This window comes from Salvelinus sp. IW2-2015, linkage group LG3, assembly GCF_002910315.2.
Source record: "Salvelinus sp. IW2-2015 linkage group LG3, ASM291031v2, whole genome shotgun sequence".
NCBI lineage: Eukaryota > Metazoa > Chordata > Actinopteri > Salmoniformes > Salmonidae > Salvelinus > Salvelinus sp. IW2-2015.
Genome location: NC_036840.1, coordinates 15,290,715 through 15,316,915, shown reverse-complemented (window position 1 = coordinate 15,316,915; position 26,201 = coordinate 15,290,715). Strand labels below are relative to the sequence as shown.

The 26,201-nt window shown below is 38.8% G+C and overlaps 1 protein-coding gene across 1 annotated transcript in view; it reads right to left on the bottom strand.

Moving 5' to 3' along the window:
• LOC111951398 (ankyrin repeat and BTB/POZ domain-containing protein 3-A-like) overlaps positions 1–26,201 on the bottom strand; it is a 198,736-nt gene that overhangs the window by 46,989 nt on the left and 125,546 nt on the right. The window contains exons 6-8 of the mRNA XM_023969465.1: positions 24,381–24,470; positions 7,289–7,382; positions 1,496–1,631 (exon numbers count right to left, since the gene is read on the bottom strand). Coding sequence (XP_023825233.1) covers positions 1,496–1,631; positions 7,289–7,382; positions 24,381–24,470 — 320 coding nt within the window. The remainder of the gene's footprint in view (positions 1–1,495; positions 1,632–7,288; positions 7,383–24,380; positions 24,471–26,201) is intronic.

Sequence of the window (26,201 nt, the reverse complement as noted above, 5' to 3'; positions counted from 1 at the left end):
GAAAGAACAGACAGAGTATCCCATCTACCAAACAAACTACAAAAATCTCTGAAACTGGAAACACTTATCTCCCTCACTAGCTTTAAGCACCAGCTGTCAGAGCAGCTCATAGATTACTGCACCTGTACATAGCCCATCTATAATTTAGCCCAAACAACTACCTCTTTACCTACTGTATTCATTTATTTATTTTTGCTCCTTTGCACCCCATTATCTCTATCTCTACTTTGCACTTTCTTCCACTGCAAACCAACCATTCCAGTGTTTTTTTACTTGCTATATTGTATTTACTTCACCACCATGGCCTTTTTATATTTTTATTTATTTTTATATATATTTTGTTTGCCTTCACCTCCCTTATCTCACCTCACTTGCTCACATTGTATATACACTTATTTTTCACTGTATTATTGACGGTATGTTTGTTTTACTCCATGTGTAACTATGTGTTGTTGTATGTATCGAACTGCTTTGCTTTATCTTGGCCAGGTCGCAATTGTAAATGAGAACGTGTTCTCAATTTGCCTACCTGGTTAAATAAAGGTGAAATAAAAAATAAAAATAAATAAATACCACACAACAACATTACTACAACCTATTCAATTTACCACCAGACATTCTTCAATTTACCACCAGACATTCTTCAAAGGACAAAGGACTCGGTTGGGCAACACGGCCTTCCATCTACCACCAACCTACCGAAGCGCAGCTCAGAGTAAATATTTATTGCTTTTTCCTTTTCCAAATGGGGAGTAATTTAGAACGCATAAGATACTGTATTTACGATAGCATGGCTTCTCCCTTGGTTCCTCAAGTCTTCCCGCTCTTTCACTCAAACCCAGCCCCCTTTTCTTTTGTGTAACCAGCTGTCATATCTGTTCCGCCCGCTAGGGACGTTTTCCTTTATGATGTAATTTGTAATCAAGGTATGATTCATTCTGTGTATATGTAATTCTGTGTGATTAGTTAGGTATTTAGTAAATAAATAATTAAACCCAATTTTGTATTGCTGATTCAACTTGTTAGCCAGGGTTCGTGAAGATAACCAAGAATTTACAACTTTCAGATGAGACTGAAATAAGGTGACGATTAATACTGACTGCTATTAATGTAAAATATTACGAGGTCTTTAASAGTTTATTCGGAAGATAACAGCTCTATAAATATTATTTCGTGGTGCCCCGAAATTCTAGTTAATTACATTTACATGATTAACTCAATCAGGTAATATTAATTATGGAGAAAGGATTTTATAGAATAGCATGTCATATCACTTAATCCGGCATAGCCAAAGACACGACACTACTGTAGACTTTCATTGAAAAAACAAATGTTTCAATCAGTTATTTGGTGACGTTAATATATTTAGTTTTATATAAAAATGCTAACTAAAATTTATATTTTTTTAAATATAAAAAAAAAATGAAATTCACTGGGTAGGATGATTCTCCCCTTCCTTCTCTGAGGAGCCTCCACTGGCGTGAGTGTGTGTTACCTGTGCCCATGTGATGCTGCCAGGCTATATGAGTTCATGTCCCCCAGTTGGGCAGATGAGATGCCATTTCTGTACATGGTCCCAGTCATGGGATCTGCCCCTCTCTCCAACAATAGACTGACCAGATCAAAGTTCCCTGAGGAGAAAAAGCAACGTTATGAACTCAAATTAACCAACTCATGTTAAAACAAAGAATGATTATGTGTATAAGCTTACCAACATAATTTTACCCATCTGCAATGACTGCTTACCCCAAACGTTTTACATGAACTAAATCAATACAACAACAAAAAATGTATTGGTCACTTACAAATATTTAGCAGATGTTATTGTGAGTGGAGTTAAATACTTGTGTCCCTAGCTAACAGTGCAGTAATATCTAGCAATACACACACATATAAAAGTAAAAGAATGGAAAAAAGAAATATTACGACGAGCAAAGTTGGAGTCCGTCATGCATGTATGTATGTGATGTGTGTATATACAGTTGAATTCGGAAGTTTACATACACCTTAGCCAAATACATTTAAACTCAGTTTTTCACAATTCCTGACATTTAATCCTATTAAAAATTCCCTGTCTTAGGTCAGTTAGGATCACCACTTTAAATTAAGAATGTGAAATGTCAGAATAATAGTAGAGAGAATGATTTATTTCAGCTTTCATTCTTTTCATCACATTCCCAGTGGGTCAGAAGGTTACGTACACTCAATTAGTATTTGGTAGCATTGCCTTTAAATTTTTTTAAACTTGGGTCAAACATTTCGGGTAGCCTTCCACAAGCTTCCCACTATACGTTAGGTTAATTTTGGCCCATTCCTCCTGCCAGAGCTGGTGTAACTGAGTCAGGTTTGTAGGCCTCCTTGCTCGCACACACTTTTTCAGTTCTGCCCACAAAAATTCTATAGGCTTGAGGTCAGGGCTTTGTGATGGCCACTCCGATACCTTGATTTTGTTGACCTTAAGCCAGTTTGCCACAACTTTTGAAATATGCTTGGGGTCATTGTCCATTTGGAAGACCCACAATTTTTACCTTCCTGACTGATGTATTGAGATGTTGCTTCAATATATCCACATCATTTTCCTACCTCATGATGACATATATTTTGTGAAATGCACCAGTCCATCCTGCAGCAAAGTACCCCCACAAAATGATGCTGCCACCCTTGTGCTTCAAGGTTGGGATGGTGTCTTTGGCTTGCAAGCCTCCCCCTTTTCCCTCCAAACATAACAATGGTCATTATGGCCAAACAGTTCTATTTTTGTTTCATCAGACCAGAGGACATTTCTCCAAAAAGTACGATCTTTGTCCCCATGTGCAGTTGCAAACCGTAGTCTGGCTTTTTTTACGGCGGTTTTGGAGCAGTGGCTTCTTCCTTGCTTAGCGGCCTTTCAGGTTATGGCGACATAGGACTCGTTTTACTGCGGATATAGATACTTTTGTACCTGTTTTCTCCAGCATCTTCACAAGTTCCTTTGCTGTTGTTCTGGGATTGATTTTAACTTTTCGTAACCAAAGTACGTTCATCTCTAGGAGACAGAAGGCGTCTCCTTCCTGAGTGGTAATGACGGCTACATGGTCCCATGGTGTTTATACTTGCGTACTTTTGTTTGTACAGATAAACGTGGTACCTTCAGGCATTTGGAAATTGCTCCCGTGGATGAACCAGACAGAGGTCTACAATTTGTTTTCTGAGGTCTTGGCTGATTTCTTCTGATTTCCCCATGATGCCAAGCAAAGAGGCACTGAGTTTGAAGGTAGGCCTTGAAATACTTCGACAGGTACACCTCCATTTGACTCAAATGATGTCAATTAGCCTATCGGAAGCTTCTAAAGCCAAGACATCATTTTTTGGAATTTTCCAAGCTGTCAACTTAGTGTATGTAGACTTCTGATCCACTGGAATTGTGATACAGTGAGTTATAAATGAAATAATCTGTCTGTAAACAATTGTTGGAAAAATTACTTGTGTCATGCACATGTAGATGTCCTAACCGACTTGCCAAAACTATAGTTTGTTAACCTTTCTCGCCCCGGGGTTCCGCTAGCGGAACACCCACAACATTCCGCTGCCTTCGCAGAGCGCGAAATTCAAAAAATACTTTTTTGAAATATTTAACTTCCACACATTAACAAGTCCAATACATCAAATGAAAGATAAACATCTTGTGAATCCAGCCAACATGTCCGATTTTTAAAATGTTTTACAGCGAAAACACAATATATATTTATGTTAGCTCACCACAATAGCCAAACACACAACGCTATTTATCCACCGCATAGGTAGCTTTCAAAAAACCGACAAAATAATAGATATAATTAGTCACTAACCAAGAAACTTCATCAGATGACAGTCTTATAACATGTTACACAACACATTTATGTTTTGTTCGAAAAATGTGCATATTTGAGGTATAAATCATAGTTTTACATTGCAGCTACAATCACAAATAGCACCGAAGAATTACTACAGAGAGCAACGTGAAATACATAAATACTCATCATAAAACATTTATGAAAAAATACATGGTGTACAGCAAATGAAAAATAAACATCTTGTGAATCCAGCCAATATTTCCGATTTTTTAAGTGTTTTACAGCGAAAACACAATATAGAAATATATTAGCTTACCACAATAGCCAAACACACAACCGCATTTATTCACCGCAAAGATAGCTTTAGCAAAAACCAGCAATAAATATAAAATAAATCACTAACCTTTGGACAACTTCATCAGATGACAGTCTTATAACATCATGTTACACAAAACATTTATGTTTTGTTCGAAAATGTGCATATTTAGAGCTGCAAACCGTGGTTATACATTGTGAAAATGTAGCAACTTTTTCCCAGAATGTCCGGATATATTTCTGACACTCACCTAATCTGACCAAATAACTCATCATAAACTTCACATAAAAATACTTGTTGTATGGCAAATGAAAGATACAGTGGTTCTTAATGCAACCGCTGTGTTAGATTTTTAAAAATAACTTTAGTACGACATACAGCTTGCGTTATTGCGAGACAGCGCCCGCTAAAAGGGCGGAGAATAGGACTAAACATTTCACACAAAAATACGAAATAACATCATAAATGTTGTCTTACTTTTGCTGAGCTTCCATCAGAATCTTGTACAAGGAGTCCTTGGTCTAGAATAAATCGTTGTTTGGTTTTAGAATGTCCTTTTCTCCTGTCGAATTAGCAACCTTAGCTAGCCAAGTGGCGCGAACATGTCCATCTTCTCTCGARGCAAACAACGYAAAWCTCCAAAAGTCRCGATAAWCGTTGAATAATCTGATAAAACTCGGTTGAAAAAACATACTTTKCGATGATATTATCACATGTATCAAATKAAATCAGAGCKGGAGATATTAGCCYTGTATACCGAACGCTTTTCAGAAGGCAATCTGGGGTTCCTTCTCGCGCCTTCGAAGACAATGACATTTCCAGACCTGTCACTCCAAAAGCTCTTGTTCGACCTCAGATCAAGCTAGACACCCCATTTCACCTCCCACTGCCTGTTGACATCTAGTGGAAGYCYTATGAAGTGCATGTATATCGATAGATATAAGCCAGTTGAATAGGCAGGCCCTGGAACAGAGCCTCGATTTCAGATTTTTCACTTCCTGTCTGGAAGTTTGCTGCAAAATGAGTTCTCTTTTACTCACAGATATAATTCAAACYGTTTTAGAAACTTGAGAGTGTTTTCTATCCAATAGTAATAATAATATGCATATTGTACGATCTAGAATAGAGTACAAGGTCGTTTCATTTGGGCACGATTTTTTCCCAAAGTGAAAATAGCGCCTCCTACACACTAACAGGTTAACAATAAATTTTTGGAGTGGTTGAAAAACAAGTTTTAATGACTCCAACCTAAGTGTACGTAAACGTCCAACTTCAACTGTATTTATTTATGTACAGTGCCAGTCAAAAGTGATGTTTCAGTTTTTTATTTTAAATGGAATTGCAAACATTTCTATAAACCTGTTTTTGCTTTCTCATCATGTGGTTTAGTGTCTAGATTGATGAGGGAAAAAACTATTTCATCCATTTTAGAAAAAGGCTGTAAGGTAACAACATGTGGGTAAAGTCAAGGTGTCTGAATACTTTTTGAATGCACTGTATATACAGTACCAAGTACCATTTTACTATTTTCTACATTGTAAACTGATAGTGAAGACATCAAAACTATGAAATAGCGCTTGGAATCATGTAGTAACCAAAAAAGTGATAAACAAATCAAAATATATTTTATATTTGAGATTCTTCAAAGTAGACACCCTTTGCCTTGATGACAGCTTTGTACACTCTAGGCATTCTCTCAACCAGCTTCAGGAGGTAGTCACCTGGAATGCATTTAAATTAACAGGTGTGCCTTGTTAAATGTTAATTTGTGGAATTTCTTTCCTTCATTTGAACCAATCATGTTGTGTTGTGACAAGGTAGGGGTGTATACAGAAGACATCCCTATTTGGTGAAAGACCAAATCCATATTATGGCAAGAACAGCTTAAATAAGTAAATAGAAATGACAGTCCATCATTACTTTGAGACACGAAGGTCAGTCAATACGGAAAATTTGAAAAACTTTGAAAGTTTCTTCAAGTGCAGTCGTAAAAACCATCAAGCGCTATGATGAAACTGGCTCTCATGAGGACCGCCACAGGAAAGGAAGACCCAGAGTTACCTCTGTCTAGAGGATAAGTTCACTAGAGTTACCAGCCTCAGAAATTACAGCCCAAATAAATGCTTCACAGAGTTCAAGTAGCAGACATATCTCAACATCAACTGTTCAAAGGAGACTGCGTGAATCAGGCATTCATGGTCGAATTGCTGCAAAGAAGCCACTACTAAAGGACACCAATAAGAAGACACTTGCCTGAGCCAAGGAACACACACAATGGCCATTAGACCGGTGGAAATCTGTCCAAATTGTAGACTTTTGGTTCCAACTGCCTTGTCTATATGAGACTCAGGGTAGGTGAACGGATAATCTCCACATGTGTGGTTCCCTCCGTTAAGCATGGATGAGAAGGGGTGATGGTGCTGGGGTGCATTGCTGGACCGATTGCTGTCGGTTATTAATTTAGAGTTCAAGGCACTCTTAACCAGCACGGCCACTACAGCATTCTGCAGCAATACACCGTTCCCATCTGGTTTGCACTTAGTGGGACTATCATTTGTTTTTCAGCATGACAATGAAGCAGCACAGGCTGTTTAATGGCTATTTGAGATGCTTTTGGATGAGTTGGACTGCAGAGTGAAGGAAAAGCAGCCAACAAGTGCTCAGCATATGTGGGAACTTCAAGAATGCTTTCCAGGTGAAGCTGGTTGATAGAATGCCAAGAGTTTGCAAAGCTGTCATCAAGGCAAAGGGTGGCTACTTTGAAGAACTCAAAATGTAAATATATTTTAATTTGTTTAACACTTTTTTGATTACTACATGATTCTATATGTGTAATTTTATACAATGTAGAACATTGTAAAAATAAAGAAAAACCTTTGAATGAGTAGGTGTGTCCAAAGTTTTGACTGGTACTGTATATATACACACACACAAGTATTCAGACCCCTTGACTTTTTCTACATTTTGTTACGTTACAGCCTTATTCTAAAATTGATTAAATAGTTTTTTCCCCCTCTACACACAATACCCCATAATGACAAAGCAGAAATGTTTTATTATATATATATATATATATATACATTTTTTTAAGTATAAAGGTTCAATAAAAATAACTCTACACACATTGTCAATGGAGTATTCCTGTTTTGTCAACAAGTACCTGCAGCTGAGGCCAGCTGAAGTGGGGTATCAGTGTAGTTATCTGCTCCATCTTGCAGGGCCCCCTCCATGCTGTCTCGGCTATCCAGGAGCAACTGTGAGAGGATGGGATGCCAGGAGGAAGGGAGAGGGGAGTGAGTGAAAGAAACACGTTACTGACAAGTTCAACAAGGCACATGCCCAAATGCCTCTCTAAAATGACCTCCTCACGCTGGTATTCATCAGAACTATAATACCCATGATTCTATCCATAATTTTATTCAAACTATCACTGTTGAGTTGTGGTTTTTCAGCTGAGATTTAGTTTGTTCTCAAGATGCCTGATTTGAGTAAACATTTCCTCTGGTGTACTACAAACAAGAACTGGCTTTTAGCCAGAACACCTCCAAAACAAAGGTCATGTGGTTTGGTAAGTGTGATTACAACCTCTGATGGTTTAGAGCTTGAGGTAGTCATGTCATACAAGTACTTGGGAGTATGGTTAGACAGTATACTGCCCTTCTCTCAGTACAAATCAAAGCTGCAGGCTAAGGTTAAGACTTGGTTTCCTCTATCGTAATCACTCCTCTTTCACCCCAGCTGCCAAACTAACCCTGATTCAGATGACCATCCTACCCATGCTAGATTACGGAGATGTAATTTATAGATCGGCAGGTAAGAGTGCTCTCGAGTGGCTAGATGTTCTTTACCATTCGGCCATCAGATTTGCCACGATGCTCCTTATAGGACAAATAACTGCACTCTGTACTCCTCTGTAAACTGGTCATCTCTGTATACCTGGCGCAAGACCCACTGGTTGATGCTTATTTATAAAACCCTCTTAGCCCTCAATCCACCCCTATCTCAGCCTCTACGGTGACTGAAATGACTGCTACAATCAACAATGAGCTGCAGTTAGTTTCAGAGTTTCAGAGTTTCTGACCAGACCTCAACTATATCTTGTAATAAATAATGTGGAAATTGAGCAAGTTGAGATGACTAAACTGCTTGGAGTAACACTAGATTGTAAACGGTCCTGGTCAGAACATATTGATGCAGTAGTAGCTAAGATGGGGAGAAGTCTGTATAATAAAGATGATAAAATAAATGCTCTGCCTTCCTAAAACTTCTTGCATAAATGCCAGCGTTTTCACTTTGGAAAAAATCTTGCCCAAATTAAACGGCCTCGTACTCTGTTCTAGATCATACAATATGCATATTATTATTACTATGGATAGAAAACACTCTGAAGTTTCTAAAACTGTTTTGAATTATATCTGTGAGTAAAACAGAACTCATTTGGCAGCAAACTCCCATACAGGAAGTGAAAATTCTGAAAATGAGGCTCTGTGTCAGGGCCTGCCTATTCAACTGGCTTTTATTTATTGATCTGTATGCACTTCATACGCCTTCCACTAGATGTCAACAGCAGTGGAAGGTTGAATGGGGTGTCTAGCTTGATGTGAGGCCGAATAAGAGCTTTTGGAGTGACAGTCCGCCCTATCGTCAAATTCAGCTGCGTGCCGGGGAACCTCACATTGTCTTCTGAAAAGCATTCGGTATACACTACGAATTGCTCCGGCTCTCATTTTATTGGATACATATGAGAAAAACATCATAAAGTAGGATTTTTCAACCGAGTTTGACCAGTTTATTCAACGTTTCTTGGGACTTTGGAATTTTTCGTTCCATGCGCAAACATTTCTTGGACACTGTAGCTCCGCATGGCTAGCCAAAGTTGCTAATTTGACAGAAGAAATGGACATTCTTAAAACCAAACAACGATTTATCTGGACCTAGGACTCCTTGCACAACATTCTAATGGAAGATCAGCAAAAGTAAGAGAAAAATTTATGATGTTATTCGTATTTCTGTGTAATATGTTGGCTCTAACACGGCGGAGAATAGGTGAGCGCTGTCTCACAATAATATATGTAGTGAAGTTAGTTTTAAAAATCTAACACAGCGGTTGCATTAACCTTTTCTCAAAAGGGGCGCTGTTTTCACTTTGTAAAAATCGTGCCCAAATGAAACTGCCTCGTACTCTATTCTAGCTCGTACAATATTGCATATTATATCTATGGATAGAAAACACTCTCAAGTTTCTAAAACCGTTTATTAGTTTGTCCAAAGGTTAGTGAAATTTAATATCTTTTGCTGGTTTTTGCAATCGCTATATTTTGCTGCTGATAAATGTGTTGTGTGTTGCTATTGTGTAAGCTAATATAATTCTTATATTGTGGTTTAGCTGTAAAACACTTAAAAATCGGAAATATGCTGGATTCACAAGATGTTGATCTTTCATTTGCTGTACACCATGTATTTTTCATAAATGTTTTATGATGAGTATTTAGGTATTTCACGTTGCTCTCTGTAATTTATTCCGCCTGCTTTGGTGATATTTTATTATGGTAGCTGCAATGTAAAACTACGATTTATACCTCAAATATGCACATTTTCGACAAAACATAAATGTATGTATAACATGATGTTATAAGACTGTCATCTGATGAAGTTGTCCAAAGGTTAGTGATTAATTTTATTCTATTGCTGGTTTTGGCGAAAGCTATTTGCGGTGAATAAATGCCTTTGTGGGTTTGGCTATTGTGGTTAAGCTAATATAATTCTATATTGTGTTTTCGCTGTTAAAACACAAAAAATCGGAAATATTGGCTGGATTCACAAGATGTTTATCTTTCATTTGCTGTACACCATGTATTTTCATAAATGTTTTATGATGAGTATTATGTTATTTCACGTTGCTCTCTGTAATTATTCTGGCTGCTTTGCTATTTTGATTGTAGCTGCAATGTAAAACTATGATTTATACCTCAAATATGCACATTTTCGAACAAAACATAAATGTATTGTATAACATGTTATAAGACTGTCATCTGATGAAGTTGTTCAAGGTTAGTGATTAATTTTATCTCTATTTGTCGGTTTTGTGAAAGCTACCTATGCGGTGAAACATGGTGAAAATATGCGGTGTGTGTTTGGCTATTGTGGTTAGCTAATAGAAATACATATTGGTTTTCGCTGTAAAACATTTTAAAAATCGGAAATGATGGCTGGATTCACAAGATGTTTATCTTTCATTTGCTGTATTGGACTTGTGATTTCATGAAAATTATATTATATGATATCCCTGTCCCGTTAGGCTAGGCTATGCTAGTCAGCTTTTTTGATGAGGAGGATCCCGGATCCGGGAGGGTGATGAAGTAGAGGTTAATTAACAACACTATCAATAAGGCAGGTCCTACAGGCCATATTGTTGTCGCACCTTGACTACTGTTTTGTCATGTGGTCAGGGGCCACAAAAAAAGGACTTAGGAAAATTGCAATTGGCTCAGAACAGGGCAGCACGGCTGGCTCTTGGATGTACACAGAGAGCTAATATTAATAATATGAATGTTAATCTCTCCTGGCTGAAAGTGGAGGAGAGATTGACTTCATCACTACTTTTATTTATGAGAGTTATTGACATGTTGAATGCACCGAGCTGTCTGTCTGAACTACTGGCACACAGCTCAGACACCCATGCATATCCCACAAGACATGCCACAAGAGGTCTCTTCACAGTCCCCAAGTCCAGAACAGACTATGGGAGGCAGACAGTACTACATAGAGCCATGACTACATGGAACTCTATTCTACATCAAGTAACTGATTCAAGCGGTAAAATTTGATTTAAAAAACAGATGAAATAACAGCGGGGACTGTGAAGCAATACAAACATTGGCACAGGCACAAACATAACATATGCGCTATACATACACATGGATTTAGTATTGTAGATATGTGGTAGTGATGGAGTAGGGGCCTGAGGGCACACAGTGTGTTGTGAAATCTGTGAATGTACTGTAATTTTTTATAAATTGTATAAACTGCCTTCATTTTGCTGGACCCCAGGAAGAGTAGCTTCAGCTTTGGCAGCAGCTAATGGGGATCCATAATGAATACAAAAATACAAATACTGCAGCCCTCATCCTCCACGTGCAACACCCGATCTGCCAGTCACAGTCTGTTAAAGGTACCCAATGCACACATATCCCTGGGTCGCTCCTCTTTTCAGTTCACTCCTCTTTTCAGTTTGCAGCTAGCGACTGGAACGAGCTGCAAAAAACACTCAAACTGGACAGTTTTATCTCCATCTCTTCATACAAAGACTCAATCATGGACTCTCCTACTGACAGTTGCGGCTGCTTCACGTGATGTATTGTTGTCTCTACCTTCTTGCCCTTTGTGCTGTTGTCTGTGCCCAATAAAGTTAATTCCATGTTTTGTGCTGCTACCATGTTGTGCTGCTGCCATGTTGTTGTCATGTTGTGTTGCTACCATGCTGTGTTGTCATATGTTACTGCCATGCTGTGTTGTCTTAGGTCTCTCTTTATGTAGTGTTGTCTCTTGTCGTGATTCTTTTTTTTTTCAATCACAGCCCCCGTCCCCGCAGGAGGTCTTTTGCTTTTTGGTAGGCCGTCATTGTAAATAAGAATTTGCTCTTAACTGACTTGTCTAGTTAAATTAAGGTAAAAAAGAACCCGTTTGTGATTTTGATGCTAAATATATAATACATCACAACTGTAGAGGACATTTTTTAGAAATTCAGCACCCTTGGTATAAGGGGGGTGTATCAGTCTGTGTGAGCATTTGTCTGTTAGTGTTTGCCTGAATGTACTTCACACCCTTGTTTAATTCCATAACAAACGTTAGGTATGTAAGACACACCTAAAATGCAGTTAACGCCACTCATTCCATTGTTCTCTACATATAGTATTAAATCAACACTGACAGTGTTACATTTAACACTGGTCCAGTGTCTATATTGGTCCACAATTTTCAGTGTTAAATTAACACACCACTTAAAAACTTCTTAAGGATCCGCCCATTTTTTTCAATTTTCACCTACAATGACATACCCAAATCTAACTGCCTGTATCTCATTACTTGAAGCAAGGATATGCATATTCTTGATACCATTTGAAAGTGAACACTGAAGTTTGTGTAAATGTGAAATTAATGTAGGAGAATATAACACAATCGATCTGGTAAAAGATAATACAAAGAAAAAACCAACCGTTTAAAAAAATATATTAAAAAATATATATATATAAAAAATTTGAAACGCAGGAGGATTGCCTGATCCAAAATTTGATTTTGCCCACTAGGTGGCAGTGTAGGGGCAACGTTTTAGACTGATTTAATGAACCATTGCATTTATTTTCAAAATGTTGTATCAAGACTGCCCATAACTTTTCAAGTTCAAAGCTGTGCACTCTCCTCAAACAATAGCATGGTATTCTTTCAATGTAATAGCTACTGGAAATTGGACAGTGCAGTTCAATTAACAAGAATTTAAGCTTTCTGCCAATATCATATGTCTATGTCCTGGGAAATGTTCTTGTTACTTACAACCTCATGCTAATCGCATTAGCGTACTTTGGCTCAACCATCCCGTTTGGGGACCCACCGATCCTGTAGAGGTTTTAATGGAAATACTTATTTAGATATTTCCCAGAGGGCCTTGCCTTTTTGGGCGGCCTGACCAAATTCACTTAGAAATGTGTGTTATAGATCTGTCATTCTTATTGAAAGCAAGTCTAAGAAGCGGAATATTTGTTCTATGTGCGCTATTTCCATGCTTCCTGTTCTTAACTTCTTCTTAATAGGTGCCGCTGTTTTCACTTTGGGAAAAAATCTTGCCCAAATTAAACGGCCTCGTACTCTGTTCTAGATCATACNTTAAACGGCCTCGTACTCTGTTCTAGATCATACAATATGCATATTATTATTACTATTGGATAGAAAACACTCTGAAGTTTCTAAAACTGTTTGAATTATATCTGTGAGTAAAACAGAACTCATTTGGCAGCAAACTCCCATACAGGAAGTGAAAATTCTGAAAATGAGGCTCTGTGTCAGGGCCTGCCTATTCAACTGGCTTTTATTTATGGATCTGTATGCACTTCATACGCCTTCCACTAGATGTCAACAGGCAGTGGAAGGTTGAATGGGGTGTCTAGCTTGATGTGAGGCCGAATAAGAGCTTTTGGAGTGACAGTTCCGCCCTATCGTCAGTATTCAGCTGCGTGCCGGGGAACCTCACATTGTCTTCTGAAAAGCATTCGGTATACACTACGAATTGCTCCGGCTCTCATTTTATTGGATACATATGAGAAAAACATCATAAAGTAGGATTTTTCAACCGAGTTTGACCAGTTTATTCAACGTTTCTTGGGACTTTGGAATTTTTCGTTCCATGCGCAAACATTTCTTGGACACGTGAGCTCCGCATGGCTAGCCAAAGTTGCTAATTTGACAGAAGAAATGGACATTCTAAAACCAAACAACGATTTATTCTGGACCTAGGACTCCTTGCACAACATTCTAATGGAAGATCAGCAAAAGTAAGAGAAAATTTATGATGTTATTTCGTATTTCTGTGTAATATGTTGGCTCTAACACGGCGGAGAATAGGTGAGCGCTGTCTCACAATAATATATTGTAGTGAAGTTAGTTTTAAAAATCTAACACAGCGGTTGCATTAACCTTTTCTCAAAGGGGGGCGCTGTTTTCACTTTGTAAAAAATCGTGCCCAAATGAAACTGCCTRGTACTCTATTCTAGCTCGTACAATATGCATATTATTATTACTATTGGATAGAAAACACTCTCAAGTTTCTAAAACCGTTTGAATTAGTTTGTCAAGGTTAGTGAATAATTTAATATCTTTTGCTGGTTTTTGCAATCGCTATATTTTGCTGCTGATAAATGTGTTTGTGTGGTTGGCTATTGTGGTAAGCTAATATAATTCTATATTGTGTTTTAGCTGTAAAACACTTAAAAAATCGGAAATATTGGCTGGATTCACAAGATGTTTATCTTTCATTTGCTGTACACCATGTATTTTTCATAAATGTTTTATGATGAGTATTTAGGTATTTCACGTTGCTCTCTGTAATTATTCCGCCTGCTTTGGTGATATTTATTATGGTAGCTGCAATGTAAAACTACGATTTATACCTCAAATATGCACATTTTCGCACAAAACATAAATGTATTGTATAACATGATGTTATAAGACTGTCATCTGATGAAGTTGTCCAAAGGTTAGTGATTAATTTTATCTCTATTGCTGGTTTTTGCGAAAGCTATGTTGGCGGTGAATAAATGCCTTTGTGTGTTTGGCTATTGTGGTAAGCTAATATAATTCTATATTGTGTTTTCGCTGTAAAACACTTAAAAAATCGGAAAATTGGCTGGATTCACAAGATGTTTATCTTTCATTTGCTGTACACCATGTATTTTTCAGAAATGTTTTATGATGAGTATTTATGTATTTCACGTTGCTCTCTGTAATTATTCTGGCTGCTTCGGTGCTATTTGTGATTGTAGCTGCAATGTAAAACTATGATTTATACCTCAAATATGCACATTTTCGAACAAAACATAAATGTATTGTATAACATGTTATAAGACTGTCATCTGATGAAGTTGTTCAAGGTTAGTGATTAATTTTATCTCTATTTTGTCGGTTTTGTGAAAGCTACCTATGCGGTGGAAACATGGTGAAAATATGCGGTTGTGTGTTTGGCTATTGTGGTTAGCTAATAGAAATACATATTGTGTTTTCGCTGTAAAACATTTTAAAAATCGGACATGTTGGCTGGATTCACAAGATGTTTATCTTTCATTTGCTGTATTGGACTTGTGATTTCATGAAATTATAGTATATGATATCTCTGTCCCATTAGGCTAGGCTATGCTAGTCAGCTTTTTTGATGAGYATGCTCTCGGATCCGGGATGGGTATCACTGAAAGGTAAAGTTTCACTTTTTTATCTTTTACTTTTGTTTTCGTACACCAGCTTCAAACAGCTGAAGATCTCAATTTTTTGGTTATGGAAAATATATTTCACAGCGGTTTAGATGGTACAATGATTCTCTAACTATAATTGCTTGTTTTGTCACATAAACTGAAATTAGGCAAAATATTAGAATTTAGCATCCAGGAAATGGTGGACCAATTTCTGCATTGTGCATATTTCAAATTATTTAATACAATACAACACATTCTTCATGAGGCCTTATTTTGTTATTTTGATGGCCTAGTTTTATAGTGACCTGAAATTCATGGTTTACAGTTCACATCAGGGGTGATGGTGTGCAAGCCACGTTATGCTGGCTTGCAAAGTGTTGAGTATTTATTATTGGAATCCAGTGTAAAAAAAACAAAACAGTATTTACCATAAATTCCAAAGAAACTTTGGTTAAACAGTGAGCTATTGTAAAAAAGCACTTCTTTAAAGCAAAGTGTCTTTGGAATTTACAGTAACCAGTAAGTTACAGTACAACTTGTTTACAGTGTGGGTAACACTGGACAATTTTCTGTGTATATACAGTGGATTCAGAAAGTATTCAGACCCCTTGACTTCTTCCACATTGTTACTTTACTTTACACAATACCCCATAATGACAAAGCAAAAACAGGTTTCTAGACATTTTTGCACATTCATAAAAAATAAAAATGTATATCACATTTACATACAGTAAGCATTCAGACTCTTTACTCAGTACTGTCACGACTTCCGCCGAAGTCGGTCCCTCTCACTGTTCGGGCAGCGTTCGGCAGTCGACATCACCGGCCTTCTAGCCATCGCCGATCCACCTTTCATTTTCCATTTGTTTTGTCTTGTCTTCCTCACACCTGGTTCAAATTACATCAATTACATGTTGTGTATTTAACTCTCTGTTCCCCCCATGTCCTTGTCCGGAATTGTTTATTGTAAGTGCTTGTGCACGTCATGTCTGGTGTGCGTTAACTGCGCCGTTGGAAACACCGTTTTTGATCTCCTGCGTCTGACTTCTCTGCCTCCAGCACGCACCCCTTACAAGTACTTTGTTGAAGCACCTTGGCAGCGATTACAGCCTTGAGTCTTTCTTGGTTATGACGCTACAAGCTTGGCACACCTGTATTTGGGGAGTTTCTCCCATTTTTCTCTGCAGATCCTCTCAAGCTCTGTCAGGTTGGATCGGGAGCATACTGCACAGCTATTTTCAGGTCTCCCCACAGATGTTTATGTCTGGGCTCTGACTTGGCCATTTAAGCACATTGAGACTTGTCTTGCGGAGCCACTCCTGTGTTGTCATGTCTGTGTTCCTAGGGTCGTTTTCCTGTTGTAAGGTGAACCTTCGCAACAGGGTCCTGAGCGCTCTGAAGCAGGTTTTCATTAAGGATCTCTCTGTACTTTGCTCCGTTCATCTTTCCTGACTAGTCTCCCAGTCCCTGCCGCTGAAAAACATCCCCACAGCATGATGGTGCCACCACCATGCTTCACCATAGGGATGGTGCCAGGTTGCCTCCAGACATGACGCTTGGTAATCAGACCAGAGATTCTTGTTTCTCATGGTCTGATAGTCCTTTAGGTGCCTCCAAGCGTGCTGTCATTTAAAAAAATATATATATATTTCACCTTTATTTAACCAGGTAGGCCAGTTCTCATTTACAACTGCGACCTGGCCAAGATGAAGCAAAGCAGTGCGGGAAAAAAACAGAGTTACACATAAACAAACGTACAGTCAATAACACAACAGAAAAAATATAAAAATATATGTACAGTGTGTGCAAATGTAGAAGAGTAGGGAGGTAGGCAATAAATAGGCCATAGAGGCGAAATACCTATAATTTAGCATTAACACTCGAGTGATAGATGTGCAGATGATGATGTGCAAGTAGAGATGATGGGGTGCATGTAGAGCAAGAGTGTAAGTAATAATATGGGGATGAGGTAGTTGGGTGTGCTTTATACAGATTGGCTGTGTACAGGTACTCTGATCGGTAAGCTGCTCTGACAGCTGATGCTTAAAACTTCTTATGGCTGCAATCCCGTTAACTTCTTTGGGGTACCCCCCCTTCTTCTCAATTTCCGCCTAAAGACATACCCTAATCTAACTGCCTGTAGCTCAGGCCCAGAACCAAGGATATGCATATTCTTTGTATCATTTGAAAGGAAACACTCTGAATTTTGTGGAAATGTGAATTGAATGTAGGAGAATATAACACAATAGATCTGGTAGAAGAAAATACAAGGAAATAAACATACGTTTTCTGTTTTTTATTGTTGCTGCATCATCTTTCAAATGACCAAGAACAGCCAAACATACAGATAGGATGTTGTGGATGATTTGAATGAAGAACATAAGATGGCAACAATAGCTGAGCAAAGTTTTAGACAGTTAACTTCAAAAATGAGCGAGCTACATGACATTGAGCATGAAGTCACCCAGGTGTCCCACACAAATGTACTCAAGTGGCCGAATTGGTACAGTGATACATTTTGAAGGAAATAACTATATACAAAATACATAAATACTATTCTAACACACCCCCCCCAAAAAAAAAAAAATATATATATAAATATATATAAAAAAATAATAATAATAAACAAACAAATAACAAGGGTAACTATTTACACATTTTTTATTTACAATATTGTATATTTTATAAATAAATAGATAAATATTGTGAAGACCCTCAGCCCTCAGTCCTGGTGCCATGGCCCATAGCAGTCTATTTCTGCTGTAAAGCAGAGGCTTACTGAACAGGTGGTGCAGGTGATGGGGCATTTTCTGTGACAAAGGGCACAACGTCGCCGCCCCACTGTGCCCTTTTTGCCCTGAGGCACATTCATGCCTGCAGAGATGAATCTGGGCAGGTGAACATCACTGGTTGACGGAGCAGAAGGTGCTGCAGTGGACTTGCAAGCTCCTGGATGAGCAGCTCCCTGAAAGCTAGCTGTGAGATGGGGTGCTGACTCTATAAATTTCCTCTATAATTTGGGTTAAATCTGTATACCTAGACTTTGTTTTAGCTTTTCCTGATTTATTCGCCATAATTTAAATATATAAACTTGTTGAAAATGCTATTGAATATGTCCTGCTATGCGTAACACTCGTGGCTCCGTCAAGTAGGATTTGCAATGGCGAATGAACCTCTTTTACGCCAGAGTTTACGACAAAGGCTGGTCTTCAAACGTATAACCATTACATATTGCCGTTTACCTCAGCTCATTGGCTATCTTCCAAGCTAGATTTCAAGATGATCAGTGGTCATTGGGCCAAAATACAGTCAATCAACGATAGACCGGTCCTACCATTGGTGCGCAATGAGGTCATTGATTGGTGTCTTCAAATCAGTTTGTTTCGGTCAATTACGTCCCAGGAAAAGAGCCATCATGTATGGTTGTGTTAGTAACAACCAGACGATTGCAATGAAACCAACCATGACTGGATAAACGTTTGTTTAGTGTGTGTAATTACCACGAACGCTTCGTCCAAAGTTGAATGAGATTGAAATCACGACGCAACCGGTTTACAAATGTATAAATGTATAAAAATGTATTTTATCAAACAAAACGAACATTCACTGTGTAGTTAGGACACTTGGCATTGCCACCAGAGGATGATCTTCAATGGTAAGCGATTTATTTTATTGTTATTTCTGACTTTCGTGACGCTAATGTTTGGTTGGAAAATGCTAGTAATACTTGTGTGTGTGGGGCGCCGTCCTCAGAAAATCGCATGTTTGCTTTTGCAGTAAACCTTTTTGAAATCTGACACAGCGGCTGGATTAATAAGACGTTCATCTTTTAAATGATGTAAGATACATGTATTTACAAGAATGTTTAATACAACGAATGGTGTATTTAAAATGTTAGCTCACTGCAGTTTCACCGGATGTTGGCCTGGTGGGACGTTAGCGTCTCACCTACCTTAGAGAAGTTAACGGGATGATATGACAACTGCCAGTGAAAGTGCAGGGCGCCAAATTCAAACAACAGAAATTTCATAATTAAAATTCCTCAAACATACATGTATTTTATACCATTTTAAAGGTAATCTTGTTGTTAATCCCACCAAAGTGTCCGGTTTCAAATAGGCTTTACAGTGAAATCACCACAAACGATTATGTTAGGTCACCGCAAAATCACAGAAAAACACAGTCATTTTTCCAGCCAAAGACAGGAGTCACAAAAAGCAGAAATAGAGATAAAATTAATCCCTAACCTTTGATGATCTTCATCAGATGACACTCATAGGACTTCATGTTACAGATTACATATATGTTTTGTTCGATAAAGCTCATATTTATATCCAAAAAGTTTACATTGGCGCCATGTTCAGAAATGCCTCCAAAATATCCAGAGAAATTGCAAAGAGCCACGTCAAATAACATAAATACTCATTATAAACTTTGATGAAAGATACATGTTTTACATAGAATTTAAGATACACTTGTTCTTAATGCAACAGCTGTGTCAGATTTCAAAAAGCTTTACGGCAAAAGCACAATATTCAATAATCTGAGAACAGCGTTCAGCCACAAAAGGAAGCCATACAGTTACCCGCCAAATTGTGCAGTCAGCAAAACTCATAAAAAGCATTAATAATCTTCACTTACCTTTGCTGATCTTCATCGGAATGCTCTCCCAGGACTCCCACTTCCACAAGAAATGTTTGTTTTGTTCGGTAATGTCCATAATTTATGTCCAAATAGCTATTTTTGTTAGCGTGTTTGGTAAACTAATCCAAAGTCAGAAAGAGTGTCCACTAAAAGCTGACGAAATGTCAAAAAGTTCCGTAACAGTCAGTAGAAACATGTCAAACGATGTATTGACTCAATCTTTAGAATGTTTTTAACATAAATCTTCAGTAACATTCCAACCGGAGAATTACATTGACTTCAGATATGCGATGGAACAGAGCTCCCTCTCATGTGAACGCGCATGGTCAGGTCATGGTAGACCTGACTATTTCCTGTCTCCTTCGGCCCCACTTCACYYTAGAGGCATCAGACAAGGTTCTACKGACTGTTGACATCTAGTGGAAGRCGTAGGAAYTGCAAACTCYRCCATATCCCACTGTTTGTTCAATAGGGGCTGTGTTGAAAATCTACCAACCTCAGAATTCCCACTTCCTGTTTGGATTTTTTCTCAGGTTTTTGCCTGCCATATGAGTTCTGTTATACTCACAGACATCATTCAAACAGTTTTAGAAACTTCAGAGTGTTTTATATCCAATACAAATAATACTATGCATATATTAGCAACTGTGACTGAGGAGCAGGCAGTTTTCTATGGGCACCTCTGTGCACCTTTCATCCAAGCTACTCAATACTGCCCCTGCAGCCATAAGAAGTTAAAGCTAGAGAGGGAGATATAAGACTCCAGCTTCAGTGATTTTTGCAATTCGTTCCTGTCATTGGCAGCAGAGAAATGGAAGGAAAGGCGGCCAAAGGAAGTGTTGGCTTTGGGGATGACCAGTGCAATATACCTGCTGGAGCGTGTGCTACGGGTGGGTGTTGCTATGGTGACCAGTGAGCTGAGATAAGGCGGGGCTTTACCTAGCAAAGACTTATAGATGACCTGGAGCCAGTGGGTTTGCAGACGGATATGTAGTGAGGGCCTGCCAACAAGAGTGTACAGGTCGCGGTGGTGGGTAGTATATGGGGCTTTGGTGACATAACGAATGGCACTGTGATAGACTACATCCAGTTTGCTGAGTAGAGTGTTGGAGGTGAGTTTGTAAATGACATCGCCGAAGTCAAGGATCGGTAGGATAGTCAGTTTACGAGGGTATGTTTGGAAGCATGAGTGAAGAAGGCTTTGTTTTGCGAAATAGGAAGCCATTTCTAGATTTAATTTTGGATAGGAGATGCTTAATTGTTATGGGTACCTGGGACGGTAACTGGCCAACATCCAGTGAAATTGCAGAGCACGAAATTCAAAAATACTCAATTCAAATATTTAACATTCTTGAAAATATTTGTGATATTGTCACGTTCTGACCATAGTTCTTTTGTGTTTTCTTTGTTTTAGTGTTGGTCAGGACGTGAGCTGAGTGGGCATTCTATGTTGTGTGTCTAGTTTTCCCGTTTCTATGTTTGGCCTGATATGGTTCTCAATCAGAGGCAGGTGTTGGTCATTGTCTCTGATTGGGAATCATATTTAGGTAGCCTGTTTTGTGTTGGGTTTTGTGGGTGGTTGTCTTCTCTCTTCGTCTGTCTGCACCAGACAGAACTGTTTCGGTTTTTCACATTTGTTGTTTTGTATTTTGTGTTGTTCACGTTTATTGTCTTTATTAAACATGATGAACACTAACCACACTGCGCATTGGTCCTCTCCTTCGTCCACAGAAGAAAGCCGGTACAGATATATATCAAAATAAAGCTTAACTTCTTGTTAATCCAGCCGCTGTGTCAGATTTCAAAAAGGCTTTACGGCGAAGGCATACCATGTGATTATCTGAGGACAGCGCCTAGCACACAAAACATTACATACAGTTGCCAGCCAAGTAGACGAGTCACAAAAGTCAGAAACAGCAATAAAATTAATCACTTACCTTTGATGATCTTCGTATGGTTGCACTCACAAGTCTCCCAGTTACACAACACATGTATTATTTTGTTCGATAAAGTCCCTCTTTATATCCAAAAACCTCCATTTTGAAGGCGCGTTTTGTTCAGGAATCCAATGGCTCAAAAGCAGTCACAACAGGCAGACGAAAAATCCAAATAGTATCCGTAAAGTTCGTAGAAACATGTCAAACGATGTTTATAATCAATCCTCAGGTTGTTTTTGGCCTAAATAATCAATAATATTTCAACCGGTCAATAGCTTCGTCAATATAAAAGAAAAACAAGAAAGGCGCACTCTCAGTCGCCCGTAGCAAACAGGTCTGGGGACTTTCCACTATCCACTTACTCAGTCAGAGTGGTCTTACTCCCTCATTTTTCAGAATACAAGCCTGAAACAATTTCTAAAGACTGTTGACATCTAGTGGAAGACATAGGAAGTGCAATTTGAGTCTTAAGTCAATGGATACTGTAATGGCATTCAATAGAAAACTACAAACATGAAAAAATCCCACTTCCTGGATGGATATTTTTCAGGTTTTCGCCTGCCATATCAGTTCTGTTATACTCACAGACATTATTTTAACTGTTTTGGAAACGTTAGAGTGTTTTCCATCCAAATATACCAATTATATACATATCCTAGCTTCTGGGCCTGAGTAATAGGCAGTTTACTTTGGGCACGCTTTTCATCCGGAGGTGAAAATAGTGCCCCCTACCCTAGTGAGGTTAATGTGAGTCTGGTAGGAGAGTTTACAGTCTAACCAGACACCTAGGTATTTGTAGTTGTCCACATATTTTAAGTCAGAACAGTCCAGAGTAGTGATGCTAGTCGGGCGGGAGGGGGCGGGCAGCTATCGGTTGAAGAGCATGCACTTAGTTTTACTTGCATTTAAAAACAGTTGGAGGCCTCGGAAGGAATGTTGTATGGCATTGAAGCTCATTTGTAGGTTTGTTATTACAGTGTCCAAAGAAGGGCCAGAAGTATGCAGAATGGTGTCATCTGCGTGGAGGTGGATCAGAGAATCACCAACAACAAGAGCGACAGCATTGATATATACAGATAAAAGAGTCGTCATGTTCCTTTTACTTTAGAGTGGCCTCTGTCTGTCATGTGAAGAGTGGCTTCTTCTGTCATGTGCCTCTTACTGAAGAGTGGCTTCCACTCTACCATAAAGGCCCGATTGGTGGAGTGCTGCGGAGATGTTTGTCCTTTTGGAAGGTTATCCCATCTCCACAGAGGAACTCTGGAGCTCTGTCAGAGTTACCATCGGTTTCTTGGTCACCTCCCTGACCAAGGCCCTTCTCCCCCGATTGCTCAGTTTGGCTGCGTGGCCAGCTCTAGGAAGAGTCTTGGTTGTTCCAAACTTCTTCCATTTAAGTGATGGAGGCCCTTCAATGCTACAGAATATTTTTTACACCACTACAGCCAACGCTTGGCATTGCACATGGTGATCTTAGGCTTGTGTGCAACTGCTCAGGCCATGGAAAACCATTTCATGGAACTCATGACGAACAGTTCTTGTGCTGACATTGCTTCCAATTTTATGCACTACACGCTTCAGCGGTCCCGTTCTGTGCGCTTGTGTGGCCTATCACTTCACGGCTGAGCCATTGTTGCTCCTAGACATTTCCACTTCACAATAAATGCACTTACAGTTGACTGGAGCATCCAGTTAACACTTGATCTGATTTAATTACAGTCGGTTCATTCAACTATGGCAGATAAACAACCACATATCACAGTCGTAGCAAGTAAAACCAAAAATGTGTTACCATTACTGAGAATGTTGTTGTAGGGAAAGCGTGTACTTGCAAATTGATTATGTATTTTGAAATACTAAATTCATACAATAACTATTTGGATTAATACAATACTTTGCTAAAGTATTTTGTATATAATTTTGATACTTTGGTCTTTAGAGTATTTGGTGATTGTAACAAGATAGTACTTTGCACATCTCTGACTGTAAAGCCAAAGATATTTGGCATGACAACGAGAGACAAGGAGTTGGCAATTGTACAATAACACAAACAGGTTTCTTTGCAGGATGTATGCAAATAATGTAAAATTCGAACAATATCCCACCTATTTATTTATCACTGTGTTCCCACATGAGTGGTGTCATCCCCTAGAGGGGAGAGATGGAGAGAAAAGGGGCGACAGATTCACAGTCACTTGCAGAGGTGACTTACAGGACCATATGGTCCCAATTTCATGGATTTCAGTATTCCTAAAGTGTGACACTGTACTTCTTCATCACAAGGTCTAGCGACCTAAATAACTACTGCCATATATTAAAGCTTTTCGAATCATTGATAAACTCGCAACTTTGCTCCTTCTTAACAGCAATGTATCCTAAATACATATTACAGTTTTTGTCCAACTGCTTACACAAAAAATCTTTTCATGTCACACGATTTTTGAAACCTCTCACTCAAAGTGCAAAACTACACACCAAATATCCAAAACCATAAGCTATTGCTCAGCCTTTGACTCAGTTGTCAATTGCATAAAACACTTTTTTCAAACACAAAACACGCATGTCAAACACAGGTAAAATAATACAAGAAAAGGAAACAAGAATCATTGTTACAACACAAGACAGGGGTTGTCTGCTTCTCTCCACACTATCCAAACAATATCCCACCTATTTATTTATCACTGTGTTCCCGGGGGACATATTGTTTGGCAGCACTGACCTCACTGTTGATGTCGGCCCCAGTGTCCAGCAGCATCTTAACCATGGCCTCGTCTCCCCGCACACAGGCATACATGAGTGGTGTCATCCCCTAGAGGGGAGAGATGGAGAGAAAAGGGGCGACAGATTCACAGTCACTTGCAGAGGTGACTTACAGGACCATATGGTCCCAATTTCATGGATTTCAGTATCCTAAAGTGTGACACTGTACTTCTTCATCACAAGGTCTAGCGACCTAAATAACTACTGCCATATATTAAAGCTTTTCGAATCATTGATAAACTCTCAACTTTGCTCCTTCTTAACCAGCAAATGTATCCTAAATACTATTACAAGTTTTTGTCCAACTGCTTACACAAAATATTTTTTCATGTCACACGATTTTTGAAACCTCTCACTCAAAGTGCAAAACTACACACCAAATATCCAAACCATAAGCTATTGCTCAGCCTTTGACTTCAGTTGTCAATTGCGTAAACACTTTTTTCAAAACACTACACAAATTCTCTACCTAAAAACAAAACACAAATCTAATAGGAAGCGACTTGCTTTTCCTTTTCCACCCACAACCAATCAAAATGCTACACTTATTCACCAGGTCACACACACACTCCTCACATGTGCAAACACTAATAGCTTAACTGATCACTAACAATCACTGCTTTATTGTAGTATATGCCTATAAATAGGTCAAAGGTCAGATGACCTTGTTTGAACAATGGATGCCAACAATGGACAGAGTGCAAGAGGAGTAGGAGGGAGAGGAAGAGGAAGAAGAGGACGAGGGCAAAGGCAAAGAAGAGAAGGAGGAGAGCCATCTCTGATGAAATTAGGGCAACACTTGTTGATCATGTGATCAACCATGGTTTGACCATGGAGAGGCTGGACTGAGAGTCCAGGCCAACTTGAGTCGATTTACAGTGGCGTCCATAATTCGACCTTCAGAAATGAGAACAGGTATGCAACTATCTAATGTCTATTTTAGCATTACAGTATGTACTGTAAATATGTTGACTGCATAGTATTGCATAAACATTTGTAACTCTAAGCCATCCATTTTACTGCACTGCATTGAATGAATGAGGTTGGTTATCATGCTGTACTAGCTTTTTTTTGTCATTGTTTACAGTTCCTATGCTGAACACATACTGTGTTTGAATTCTGTACAGAGTGGAAAGGCAAAGACATCATGGAGGACGAGGACGCTTGTTTACAGATGTACAAGAGACTGCAATTATAAATATGGTTTGGCCAACAATGCATTAGGATTCGAGAGATAAGAGAGCATATCTTGAATAATGACACCATATTTAACAACATCCATGCTGTAAGCCTGTCGACCATAACAACGCATCCTCCAACGGCACCGAGTGACGATGAAACAACTTTTACAAGCTGCCATTTGGAGAAACTCTGAGAGTCAAGAATATGCGAGATGACTTTGTAGAGGTATGTATGCAACACTACTTCCAGTACCTCAGACATACCATATTATACTCATCTGTATATCCCTTTGTCTGTTACAGAGAGTATTGGAGCTGGATGCCCATGTAATTCGCCATGAATTTATTTATTTGTGGATGAGGTTGGCTTCAAACCAGGCCCGCGGAAGAAATGTAATAGGACAGAGGGCAATTACCAATGTCCTGGACAGCGTGGGGTAATATGCACTGTTGTGCTGCTATCACTGTGTCCTCCATACAATGCCACACTGGTGGGTCCGTACAACACCGGCCATATGCTCACTTTTCTGGATGCAATTTACACAATGCTTGTCCCTGATCAGATCAGGAGCCTGCTAGATTTGTGGTTTTATGGGACA